The 13,816-nt window shown below is 38.0% G+C and overlaps 1 protein-coding gene and 1 pseudogene across 1 annotated transcript; one reads left to right on the top strand and one right to left on the bottom strand.

Moving 5' to 3' along the window:
- Positions 1 to 803: 803 nt before the first annotated feature.
- Positions 804 to 3,511, bottom strand: LOC143612703 (protein PLASTID MOVEMENT IMPAIRED 1-like). Its single transcript, XM_077086620.1, has one exon. It carries the CDS (start codon positions 3,393 to 3,395, stop codon positions 804 to 806), a length of 2,592 nt encoding a protein of 863 aa, XP_076942735.1. The 5' UTR covers positions 3,396 to 3,511.
- Positions 3,512 to 3,856: 345 nt separating this feature from the next.
- Positions 3,857 to 7,743, top strand: LOC143612700 (L-ascorbate oxidase homolog; annotated as a pseudogene).
- Positions 7,744 to 13,816: the final 6,073 nt, after the last annotated feature.

Genomic DNA, 13,816 nt, shown 5'->3' with positions numbered 1-13,816 from the left:
CGAGTTTAAAGGTTTGTAAAAACTTATAACGACTTTACGCGAGCCAATCGAGCGAGCCTATCGAGCAAGCTCGAGTCGAGCCGGGGCTAGCTCAGGCTCGGCTCGTTTAGAAATCGAGTCGAGCTAGGCTCGGCTCGTTTAGAATCGAGCCGATTTCGAGCGAGCTTTCTCCGAGCTTTTTTTCGAGCGAGTTTCGAGCGAGCTTCGAGCCGTGAGCTTTTTGAACAGCCCTACTCTATGCAGTCGAAATTAAAGGGCCGACCAACTGTTCGTAAACGTTGCGGCGGAAAGTTCGTTTATATTTGTTCGTTTCAATTAGCTAAATGAATGAACACGAACATAGGCGATGTTCATTCACTTTTTTGTTCTTGAACATTTTATAACGTGTTCGTTTACATACGTTTAAACCGATGACGAGCAAGTTCATTTCATTAATAAACAAACACAACCAACATATTTCATTCGCTTAATTATTCATGAATCGTTCGTTGCTCGATAAAAGCTTAACAGGCGAACATGGACAACTGAACAAGGCATTGTTTGGTTCGTTTACAGTCCTACCAGAAACATACAGTTGTTAATGTAATAACATAGATCAGAAAATGGATATATAAGTTGGAAAAAGTGTCAACTTCATTGAAATAATAATGGAATAAACAAACAACATTACAAAGCTACTAATTATAGAGTTTACAGTATATGAATTATCAAGTCTGAAAAACTTATTAATATCTTGAGTCTTCTGTCTGATCCTTTTTTTTCTTATGCAGCTTAATAAGCAAAAACTTACAAACTTTCCTTCTTCATGCTGTGAACTTAACATCCGGATTCCGTATCGATTTGAGCCACATGTCGGCCATCACACGCGACGATATGCTCCACAACAGATCCGGACCCTTAACCAACACCCGCTTCCCTTTCTTCCCCGCCTTCCCCAGCCCGTAAGCCACCAACCATTGCATCGCGGTTAGCCTCTGCTTCTCGGTGTCCCAATCATTCTTTTTCCCTCCGCTTCTTAGCTTCAGACCGCCCACGTTTAAACTGTCCGCTTTGAACTTCTTTTCTTGATTCGGTTCCCCTTCAACAGACGTTGCGTGGATCAGTGCAATAAGCGGACCACCAACCGCTTCGTATTGTCTTAAAGGGTCCCGCATTTGAATCACGACCGCTATGGTGATGTGTTCTTCTGCATTATCAGCACCAACCGTGTTATCCTTTATCCAATCTTCTAACGGAACAGCATTCGCAAACGGGCTATGGTTACTATCATTACTCGGTTGCACATCAAACGGAGCGGTTTCTTGAGTTAAATCCGCTTGAACTTTCAATGCTTCAACCGCCATCTCTTCAATCTTCTGCAACGAGTATGCGAGTATTTCATCCCCAGTAACCGGATCCTCGTTCGTATTCCAAATACCCGACGATATCCTATCACTCCTTCCCGTAGTCATACCCGTGGCCATCGACTTAACCACAGTTATGGCCCGAGCCGCACTAGAACTGGCTCCTTCTTTGTTCCTGCCACTAATAATCGCGGACGCAATGCCTTCAAAAGCTATTTGTTCTGCTGTTTTCCCTACAAGTTCTTCCATGGGCATCAATGATAATATCTCTGAGCTAAGTTTCTCAAACCCGAGTGCCGCCATTTGCTGAAACAGTTCAGTACCCGTTAATGATTCGTTCGATGCTAAAACCATCGGTCTCGATATCTGCATTGTGAGTTTCGGAGTGTCTTTTTTCGCAACCAGATTATCAAACGGGTTCATTGATACTAAATACCCTCCGTTTCGTGTTTGAATCACGCAGCCTAATCCCTTCCCGAGATCTGGGATGTAAACCTTTGATTCGTCTCCGTCGTCACCATCAACAGACGAACCGGTATTCACATCTCGACTGTTAAACGCGGCTTCTTTCCCGTCTTCGTTCTCTAACATCTGCAAAAACTCTCTTGTCACTTTATCCTCATCTTCATCTAGTCTTTGTGATTCATTTTCTTCATCATTTTCATCATTCTTTTCCTCCCTCATCAAAGATTCAAGCGCTTTAATCTGATGCGCGATGGAATCGAGCTCGGACAATCTTGTCAAATGAACTTGATCATGCACCACTTCCTTAACAACCTCACTCGTCACCGATCGTTTATCCGAATTAGCTTCCGAATGCGTTCCATCCGTCCCATCTTTATCCTCCACCTCAACCCCCTTATCCACAACTTCAAAATCCGGAAGGTCCAATTCCGGCTCCTCCTCACTCTTCTGAACCGGTGGAGGCGCCTGTGACTGCTTCACAGGCGCTTGCACCGGTTTCTGAGGAGGTGCCGGTGCATCAAGATTGAGATCATCAATCCCTTGAAAATCCTCATTCCCTTCTCCTTGAGAAGTCGCATGCGCCTCAGTCCGAGTTGGGATTCTCGGGCTGGGAATACTAAACGATGATTTCGACTGTTTTCGCCCAAACGAAGGCGAGAAAGTCTTCGATTTACCCGATTTCACCACCCCCTCAACTTGATTATAAATCCCAGCTCCACCTTCTTTCTCCATAATCTGAAACCCGAGTTTCATAACCAACTCGCCCCCTTTCGCCTTCCCTGAAAGATTAAAACTCATATCCCATTGCCGAATTCGTGTCCCTTCAATGTTCTTCTCCACAGACTCCTGAATCAACTGGCTTAAATCAACCGTATGCCGTCCGAAATCCAGCTCTTGAGCGTCAACCGCGAACGCGTGGATAACAAACGGTCTAGGCTCGAATTTCGCACGCGAATTCCCGTTCCCAGCCGGAGTACAATACACATGACACCTCACAAACAGAGTCTCTTCAAAGTCTGCAGCCCCTTGAGACACCCTTGAAGGCATTGTTTGCACAGCACCGTCTTTAGTTTCCTTTTTTCGAACCGAAACGGATAACCGCAGCCCGTTCATGGATGCAGGCAGCCCTTGAATGGTAACCACTTCTACAGACAACAAACAGCTCAGCTTCTGTTTGCCAATGTGGGTAAGAACCCGAATTGGCTTCCAGTTCCATAACCCGCCTTTCTTTTCAGATGTTGATGTATTATTATTACTACTGCTGCTGTCTTGGAACATATCTCTACTAACCGCAGGCTGTTGTTTTTGGCTAGTTTGGTCCTCATTTGTACGAGACCGCCAAGGCGATAACGACATGCGCCTTGCACGCGGTTTCGGGTTGATTTTCGTCGCGTCGTCGTCGGTTTTAATAGGTGGGATTGAGGTTCGGGTGAGGACGAGCGAGTTGGTTCGTCGGTTTTTGGTGGTGGGAATGGGAATGGGAATGGATGAGGTGTTGGTGTTGCTAAGTGTTTGGCTAAGGGCTTCAAGCTCTTCCAACAGTTGAGTGTTGGAGTTTCGTCGGTCGGGTGGGTTGGTTGCGGCCATGCTTGTGGGATAAAGCGGACAGTAGTATTGGTGGTACGATACGATACGATATGATGGTGGATAATAATGTGAGGTGAGGAAGGTGACATGGAAGATGAGTTTAGGCCAAGGGAATTGTGTGGGTGTGGCAGGATGGATAAGATGACATAGATTGGTCTGGTGATGGAATTAAACGTTGGCTTTTGTTTCTATGACATATATTCACAAGTGGCACTTGGTTTAAATCGGTTTCATTTTCAGTTTTTAAAAGGACTTTAAATGAAAAGTATACATACAAGTCATGTAATACTATTGTAGATTTATAATATTACATAAATAAAATATAGAATACAGAGTAGTATATATATTAGTTGGGTTTAATTAATAAGAGAAATAAATTAAAAACTAATAATAATATAGTCCGGTTCGATCGGTTTGCTAATTCACCTGGTTTGTTTAATTAGTAAGCAAACACCTCTTAAATGGGGGGTGAGGGGTTGGGTCCAATGGTAAAGCCAATAGGAGTTAGAGTGGTGAAGCTGCTCTTGATGTTAGGTCCGGTTTATAATGGTTTGGTGTAATTTAGTTTGGGATAGATTAGTTCGAGCAAAAAGAAGTTCTCACCAAACTTGTTAAGTTCTCATGTAGCATGCTTTGTGGCCAATTGCACTCCGAACACTTCATTTAATATTTTTAACTAACCTAGTATATGGTGTTAATCATACTTAAAAGATTCGTGGTAAACTACTCATATTTAAAAGTCAAATAAGTTTGTCATTGCCCTTGCTGAGCTAACATATGATTGTAGCTTGTGTAAAGGGAGTTTAGGTATTACTTAATTATCATGTCCAATTTTTATGTATTATATTACACATGACAATCAAAATTATTTTGGGCCGGGTATCATCATTTTGGTGGCCGGTGGGATGGTCAAGGCAGTTTTCTCTAAATATGTTTCCTTCTTTTGAAGGTAGGTTTGAGTTTTAAAATAGAGAATTTTGAAAGTACCTCTCTTAGGGGGTGTTTGGTACAGAGAATGGAATTGTAGAGAAATGGAATAGAGAAATGGAATTGCAGAGAAAGAGAATTGGTCTGGAGAATGAGAATTGACTGTTCTGTTTGGTAGTACAGAGATTTCAGTAGAGAAATATAGCTGAGAATCATTTCTCTTGTTTGGTACATAGAAAATAAACAGAGAATTATATCAACTTTATCATTAGCACAAGTATTTTATTCATAACAAATATTTACTAAAAAATAAAAAACATATAAAAAGATGCATAAATTCCAACCAAAATATGCATTGATCAAACCAATTCACATACAAAACATAGTTTTTAAGCAAAAAACATCAACCATAGTTAAAACCAATTCACATACAAAACATACTTCAACCATACACAACTATCCCATTGAACCATCGGTATACAACTCGACCTCTCAATTTTCTCTTCTATTGTCAACGCAAGAAAAGAACGTCCTAGATCCACATCTTTACCAATCAAATGAGCTGCTTTGAACCGTTTTTTCGTAGTGATACCTGGTAAAGCTTTCAACTCATCACTAACCTTTTCATAGATTTCACGAGCCTCCATACCTTCTTTGCTAAGTTGTTCACCCACCATCTCCCCAAATCGAAGCAAAACTTCCTTGATATCTTTGCAAGACTCTCGATATATCTCATCTGCATCCGTGCTTCTACCTCTTTTGCGCTTGCTTGTTACACTTCCTGTTTGTCCTTCAGATCTATCAACATTTGGAACGGCTTCATCAACAAAATCAAAGTCTTCAATATCAACAGGTGAGCTTTTTTGCGTCTCTTGAACAACATCTTCTTCTCCAAGGTCAACTGCTTTACTACCAGTAGCTCTATCCTTACCGAATATGGTACACAATTTGTCATAGAAAGGAAATGACTTGTCACGAAAATTCACAGCACCTTTGTGAGACTACAAGACAATTACAAATAAATTAGACTAAAATTTTAAAATCTAAAAAATATATTTTTTAGAATATACCTTCACGTATTCATTCCAAACACTATCATCGGCAATAATACAACATTTTTGTTCATCCCAACCATACTTAAATCTATGTATATTCTTTGAAAATTGTCTATCACATACCCGGAGTTATTTTAAGACCATTGGGTCTACTGATTGCATCACGCAAAACTCTACTATCAGCTGCAGAACCCTCCCATCCCGCTAAAACATACGTAAATAAAAGGTCTCTCGTACATACTCCGAGTACGTTAGTACAAATCTGCCCTTTTCTTGTCCTATAAGGTTTTCTATCAATAGCAGGGACTTTAACTTTAATGTATGTTCCATCTAATGCTCCTAAGCAACCCTGAGTTAAAAGAAAACATTACTTACTAATTTATGTTAGCAAAAAATATCTTTAATAAAAAATGTGTTTGACTAACCTTAAACCATTTCCATCTTTCATCAGTTTCATTATCTGGCACTGGCACGGGTGACTTGTAGAGTTCTTTGTGTAATCGACATATAGCATTTAAGACTAACTTGAAATACCGACTTACAGTTTCCCCGGACCGATGAAATCTGTTGACTAGTATCCTATTCTTTGCATTATGAGCAAGGGTATGTAAAAACATAGCAACTTGCTCATCGACTAGCATGTTTTTACTATTCTTTAGTCCCCCTCTAGTTTCTAGCATATCACAAAGTGTTGTAAATGCATGTATATTCATTCTTATGTTAACAACACTCGTAACATCACTTTCATAAACCATCCTCACCATGTTTTCACGCCTATTATGGTAACTCATTAAATATTTTGTACGTAAAGTCATTGACTCAATCGACCGACGCAAATGATAAGTACACAACATCCACCAACGAATCGTAACATAAATGACATAAAATGCACCTATGGCAACTATTCTTTGTCTGGAAGGTGATCTTGCCATCTACACATAAAAATATAAGAAAATTCAAGAAAAACAAATAACTCCAAAATATAATCCAAATATTAGCAACAAAGTGATCATGAAAGCAAGAAAAATGATTACAGGCTACTTTATTCACTGACTTGCTGAATGTTTTTTGTTTTCAAAAGGTCACCCCTTTTAATAGAGGAGTATTAAATACTTGCATATTTTGTAGGGACAATATATGTGAATGCTCATGTGACATTATTATGTTAGATTTCATGCTATAATAATAATAATAATAATAATAATAATAATAATAATAATAATAATAATAATAATAATAATAATGCACAAGTCACTAAACTTATTTTTTCAGGAATGGACTACAACACAGAAGAAACTCATGGCAAGATGGTACTTATGGTACAACTTGTCCAATCCCACCTGGCAAGAATTTCACATACATGCTTCAAGCCAAGGATCAGATTGGTAGCTTCTTTTACTTCCCTTCACTTGGCGTGCAGAAGGCGGCTGGAGGCTACGGTGGCATTAAAATCTACAGCCGCCCACGCATTCCAGTCCCGTTTCCTTTCCCTGCTGGAGATCACACGGTTCTTGCCGGGGATTGGTAAAAAAAAGGCCACCAGGTTGGTTAGCTAGTTTAATTAGCTTTGCATAATATTTGAAATTGAATTAGTTTGACTGATTAATTAATGTGTTTGGTGTTTGTAGAGATTAAGACACATATTGGACATGGGCAAGAGCATTTCTAATCCTGATGGACTTATCATCAACGGGCGTGGCTGGAACGGTTACACCTTTGATGTCGAACAAGGGAAAACATACCGGTTCAGAATATCAAACGTCGGGTTGCAGACATCTATCAACTTTAGGATTCAAGGACATAAAATGAAACTTGTGGAAGTGGAAGGATCACACACGGTCCAGAACACCTACGATTCGCTTGATCTCCACGTTGGACAGTCGGCTTCCGTGTTGGTCACTGCCAACCAGCAAGTCAAAGATTACTACGTTGTCGTGTCTTCACGCTTCACCCGTCATGTGCTCACAACCACCGCTGTTCTCCACTACAAGAACTCTAGAATTGGGGTCTCGGGCCCTCCCCCTGGTGGCCCCACCACACAGATTGCCTGGTCCCTGATGCAGGCTCGAACATTGAGATGGAACCTTACTGCAAGCGGGCCTAGACCGAACCCGCAAGGCTCGTATCATTACACTAAAACCGAGATGATGTGTTTTTATAGGTGTACCCGAAGGCATGGACAGCAATCTATATCGCGCTGGACAACGTGGGGATGTGGAACATACGGTCAGAGAATTGAATTGTTGGAATCAGTTTGCTTTGTGTCTGTTAAATCTAAACTTCATTTAGCTAAGAATATTGAAGCAGTTGCTAATTTAATCAACAACATAAACCTAATTCATGTTCTACCACTTAATAATTATTGATTTGTACAAAGCTAATAGAATAAGATGTATAATGAAAACAAAGTGTTGGATTAAAGGAGAACTCACAGGTTAGGTTTGGTGATGATTAAATGATTGATAGAAGCTGATTCCAGGTACGGCGGCGATGCTGATGGATGTCAGGTGACTGCCGCTGTGTTCCTGAGTTCTATACACAGAGAGAAAAGAAAGAGTTTGAAAGGAAAAGGAGGAAAATGGGAGAAATGAAACCCTAGAAATCCAATTCTCCGCTTTTTTTAGAGAAACAAAATCAGAGAAATGGAAATGGTTTATTTCCATTTCTCACCTCTTTCTTTCATAAACAAACAAGAGAATTCTTTCCAATTCCATTTCTCACCCCTCAATTCCCTCTACCAAACACCCCCTTACAGGATTATGAGTGTTAGTCGCTCAAATAATAATAATAATAATAATAATAATAATAATAATAATTTGGCCTTATGTGTGAAAGTTACCAACTGTAACAATTTTAACTTATTAACATATAAAAAAATAATAAATGATTACCATCCAAACAACGGGATGGTATATATAATTAGGTGATTATAATTTTGAATTTTAAAAGATACAAATCACCGACATTAATAAATTTGAATAACACCGTTGTCCTTTTTCAAACCAAACATTGCTTTGTGTCAAGTTGTCATGCAACGTGTTTAGTTTGCTCTCATGTACTATGTTTTGGGACCAAATTGCACTCCCAACACTTCAATTAATATTTTTAATTAACCTAACATGTGGTGTTTGTTCATTCTTAATAGCTTTATTGTAACTTATTATCACAGCTACTATTTAATGTCACATATTTCTATTTTTTACTTTCTAGGGCTAACTAAAGGTGGGGGTCATGTCATGACTCATAATGTTTTTAAAGAGGGATTTGTGGCCCAAAAGGTTTTTACATCGTAAAAAGTGATCTGATTCTGAGATGGTCCATGGCTTGAACTTAAATATCCCAATTTCATCAAAGGTCAACAATAAATAATTATTCTTTACATCAATTATCAAAAGCAAATTGGTCATCTATGGTTGCAACACCAGTTGTTTTTAACATATAGCATTGCTTGATGTAAATGGTGATACCTATTGATCAGATCGATGGTCTTGCACATATGATACAATGAAGTACCCCTTGAGTGAATACATAGGAACACCATTTTTTTTTCAATTTCTTTTTGCTTCTTTCACTTCTTTTTAAAAAGGACTCGGGAACATAGCGTTAAGAATGGACTGTGCTTCCAGAATGAGGAGAGAAAGTAGGTAAAGTACTTTATTTTCCTAGCCTAATACTTTCTATTAGTCATTGTCTATTCAAACACCCTTTTTGCTATTTGTACACCCTTTTTACACAGGGCCGGCCCAATAGGTCAATTGGGCTAAGCAAGGGCTTGAGGCCCCCTAAATTATAAGGCCACCATTTAAAAAAAATTATATATCTCATACAAATAATAATGGCCGATGCTAGGACCTAACAGTTAGGTTTTAGGTTTTAATGGAGTCATGGAGAAACAGAACGACGCACGCTCACCATGATACTGATGGACTGCTGGAGATTCACTAACCAAGGATGGAGGGATTGGACAACAACAACACTCCATTAAATCATAACGGTAATTTTTTTTGTTATTATCAACAATTAATGGATCTAAATCTCTAATCAACTAGTTTATACATCACCCTTGATGCCAATTAATCCATCAGACATACAACAATCGACTGTGACAACTGACGAAATACCCATACAACATCTGTGAGCCAGTGACGGCTGACGAAACAGACAATCGGCTGGCCTTTCACCTCTGTGCAATCAGTTACTGACTAACTCCCTAAGCTTTCTGGCTTCTACAATCAGTAAATGAATCGGTTAGTTTTAATTTTTTAATTCAACCTGATTATTGCCATATTGTTTGTTTGCTTGTTAGATTTTTAATTGTTTAGACGGTTTACTGTTGAGGTTAATTTTAGATTTCAGCCTATTGCTCTATTTGCCTGCTTGACATTTGTGCTTAATTGTATATTTGTATTAGAATAGAATTTTCCTTAATGTCACACCGACACCGAACATACGAATCCGGTTATGTAAAAAAACAAAAAAGACTTAAAAGGGAGGCTTTAGTTCAATCAAAAAAAGGAGCTATTTTAAAATTTGTCACATCCCCAAAAACTACAAACAATGAACATACAAATGACGATCATCCTATAGATAATGACTTTATAAATGACAAACAACCTACAAGTAATGAACTTACAAATGACGAACAACCTACAGTTGATGAGTTAACAACAAGTGACGATGAACCTATAAATGATGATCAACTATTCAACTTCCAAATGAGAATCAAGCTAAAGAGCCTTCAAATATTGTTGACCCAAGTCAATGGAATAATATCAATAGTAATTTAAGGGATCTAATTGTAGAAAAAAGCCCGGTAAATGAAACTTTAAAAACTCCTATCGAATGTTTTAGGACTGATTATTTCTTATACATAGTAGATCAAGCTATATCTTCACTCACAAGTAGATTTAATCAATTGAAAGAGTTTGAAACTATTTTCGGTTTTTTGTTTAGTATAGAAAAGTTAAAATCGTTCGATGAAGAAATTTTAAAAAAGAAGTGTATTAATCTTGAGAATTTTTTGAAACATGATGACAAGATAGACATTGATGGTTTAGATTTATTTCAAGAACTAAAAATGCTAAGGGATATGATAGATATAGAATCTGACACACTTATAAACATATTAAATTATATTAAAAAGTTTGATTCTTTTTCGAATGCTTATATTGCTTATAGAATTGTGTTAACTATTCCTGTGACCGTTGCTTCTGCAGAACATAGTTTTTCTAAATTAAAGTTGATCAAAAATTATTTAAGATCTACAATGTCACAAGAAAGGTTAAATGGTTTAGCTCTTTTGTCGATTGAGAAGAACTTTTTAGGAGAAATTGATTATGATTATTTCATTAAACAATTTGCATCTATTAAAGCTAGAAAAATAAATTTTATATAAATATTATTTTTTACCGACACGAAATAACTTTTTAGGAGATGTAATAATTCTTTATTTTTATTTTCTCAAGAATTGAATAATTGCTAGCATATACTTTTTGTTTAAGGATTTGAATAAGGAGACAAAATTATAACCCTATGAAGCTGATATAGCAAGAAGACATGATGTAATTTATCTTTATTTTTTTATGCAATGATAATATATAAATGTGTAATGTTATTTCATCAATATATCAAGATTTTATATATACCTCTACCAACTTATATATTATCATTGCGTAAGAAAAAAAGATAAATAACACCATCTCTCCACTTTATATCAGCTTCACTAGGTTGTAGTTATGTCTCCTTATTCAAATCCTTAAACAAAAAGTATATGTTAGCATTTATTCAATTCTTGAGAAAATAAAAATAAAGAATTATTACATCTTCTCCTCTTTATTTCTCAAAACATTAAAAAAATTTTAACAAAAAGTATTAGTTAGCATTTATATGTATTTTATTTCGTAAAAAGATAAAAAAAAAATAAATAAAAATACATCTTCGGTCCTTTTTAAACTAGCCTCTGGCATTACGACCTTTATCACAATGATGCTGGTCTAGCCCATTCCTCGAATGAAGTTTTATGCCATAAATTTTAATGTAGTATACACTACATTAAAATTTATGACATTATTATTAATTATGTCGTTGTGCCTGGGCTGTGAGGGGTTCTACCATCTGATAGTAGATTGACAAATTGGTCTGACTCCTTCATGCATGCTACACTTGGTGAAAAAAAAAGGCTCGAATGGTATGATCCCTCCGATAGATCTCCATGGGGCCCTATCCATTTATTAATTACGTTTATCCACTATAATCCAATGGAATTAGAGCTCGCCAAGAAGTACTTGGTACTATAAATTTCAAATGCTCGCCAAATCTGAAAAAAACCAGAGACCCCCCCCCCTCGCAAGGAGGCCTTCTTCGCCTTCCAATCAGAATTGCCTCCCAAACAGAATATTTGCTTCTCACTTCGGGCAATTAGCACTCTCTCTCTCTCTCTCTCTTATTCCGAATTTGACTCTTAGCAACTCTAGCCCTATGTCTCTTATCCCTCTTCCCGAAGTCGATGACTATTCATCGCGATTACCATGACACCAAAGAAGGTTTAGTCTCCGATTCCATTTCGTCGCTTACTACTCCCTTCCTCGTCTCTAAAGAATCAAAAGTCACATCAAATTGTGATAGACAGAACTACTATTTATTTGCTGCTTTGAATCAAAATTAAAACATTCAGTTCAATTGTTGATGGAACATGATAGAACATTCATATTGCCCTCGGTCAAATATTCAATATGATTTCTCTCTCTCTCTCAATAATGAAATGAAAACCTAAAAGGTTGACCCCCTTTTTTTTATTTTCATTTCTTTGGACTCCGCAAGAATTTGTCGATATTTCTAGAAGATCATATAACGCATTTCGGGGAGAACCAGCTAGCTCTGGGCTAAGCAAGCCTGGTTCTCCGGGCACTACGGAGTCCCTACTAAGCAATCTAGCTGCAATCGAGCCTCTAGCATTACGACCTTTACCACAATGATGCTGGTCTAGCCCATTCCTCGAATGAAGTTTTTATGTGATCCCTATCTACAGTATCGGGTTGTAATTGTAATGTAAATAGTTTGCGATGGTCCAACAAGATTTCATTCTTGAACAAAAATCCCTTATTTCACCATATCTTGACATAAGAAGGCTGACAGGAGCAAGGACAGCCCGGAAAATAGACATCTACAGGGTAGGGGGTGGACGCATTTCTTCTTATTTGTTTGAGTACCTCTACAGGGATAATTCAATGTAGTAGTCCAACTAAGACAAGTCACATCAAATTGAAAATCCGTCCCTTTTTCTCTATTTCTGGATTGACCTAAAAAAGGGTATCCTAAGCAATTGCAATAATCGGAATCATTGGATTCCTATTCGAAGAGTGCATAACCGCATGGATAAGCTCACACTAACCCGTTAATTAGAGACTTATAATTCTTCCGTTTTATTGGATGGAATTTCAATGAATTAGATCTATAAGAACGAGCTATCAGCCACCGATTCACCGGATCTTGCCTATTTCGAAAAAAGTTAATAAAAATCAAGTTGGATTTAGAAGAAAATGTATGATCTTCTATTCAAAAAGTCTAGTGAACTTTAACATATTATGAGCTTTGGTTTTGGTGCATTTCATGTAACGGCTCGAACTGATGACTTCCACCACGTCAAGGTAGCGACAACCATATTTTTTATTGGTACTGCAGTGGCCCTTTGGTTGGGTATTGGTGCAACATTACCGATTGATAAAGACCTAAAGTTAGGGATTTATCAATCGGTAATGTTGCACCAATAGATCTTCTATTCAAAAAATCTAGTGAACTTTAACATATAATGAGCTTTGGTTTTGGTGCATTTCATGTAACGGCTCGAACTGATGACTTCCACCACGTCAAGGTAGCGACAACCGTATTTTTGATTGGAGAACATACTACAGCCCCACCGTAGGGGGTTGGTTCACGGGTACAACGCGTTTTTACTACTATTTCCACTTTCACCACAAATGGAACTTTAGCAGGAATATCGCGTGAGTGAAGAAGGGCAATGCCGCTTGTAAAGCTCTTTCGTCGAGTGTGCGATCATGACAAGACTCGAGGAAAAAGCCCCGGCTAACTCCGTGCCAATATCCGCGGTAAGGGTCGGAGAAGGGCAATCACTCATTCTTAAAACCTTACTGTAACTGGTTTATCTGTAAATATACAAGATAAGATCCCACCGTCACCCAGAATGAAAGGGGTGATCTCGTAGTTCTTGGTCTGTCAATAGGTTCGATTGATAAAGACCTAAAGTTAGGGATTTATCAACTTCTCACTTCGGGCAATTAGCACTCTCTCTCTCTCTCTCTCTTTCTCTCTTTTCCGAATTTGACTCTTAGAAACTCTCGCGCTATGTCTCTTATCCCTAGGAGGTCTTCCCGAAGTTGATGACTATTCATCGCGATTACCTTGACACCAAAGAAGGTTTAG

This window comes from Bidens hawaiensis, unplaced genomic scaffold (genome assembly GCF_021521415.1).
Source record: "Bidens hawaiensis isolate Kalapana, Puna unplaced genomic scaffold, B.hawaiensis_p1.1 tig00035365_1, whole genome shotgun sequence".
NCBI classification, from domain to species: Eukaryota; Viridiplantae; Streptophyta; class Magnoliopsida; order Asterales; family Asteraceae; genus Bidens; species Bidens hawaiensis.
Note: the sequence above shows the minus strand (reverse complement) of the source record. Positions and strands in the feature narration are given on the sequence as shown.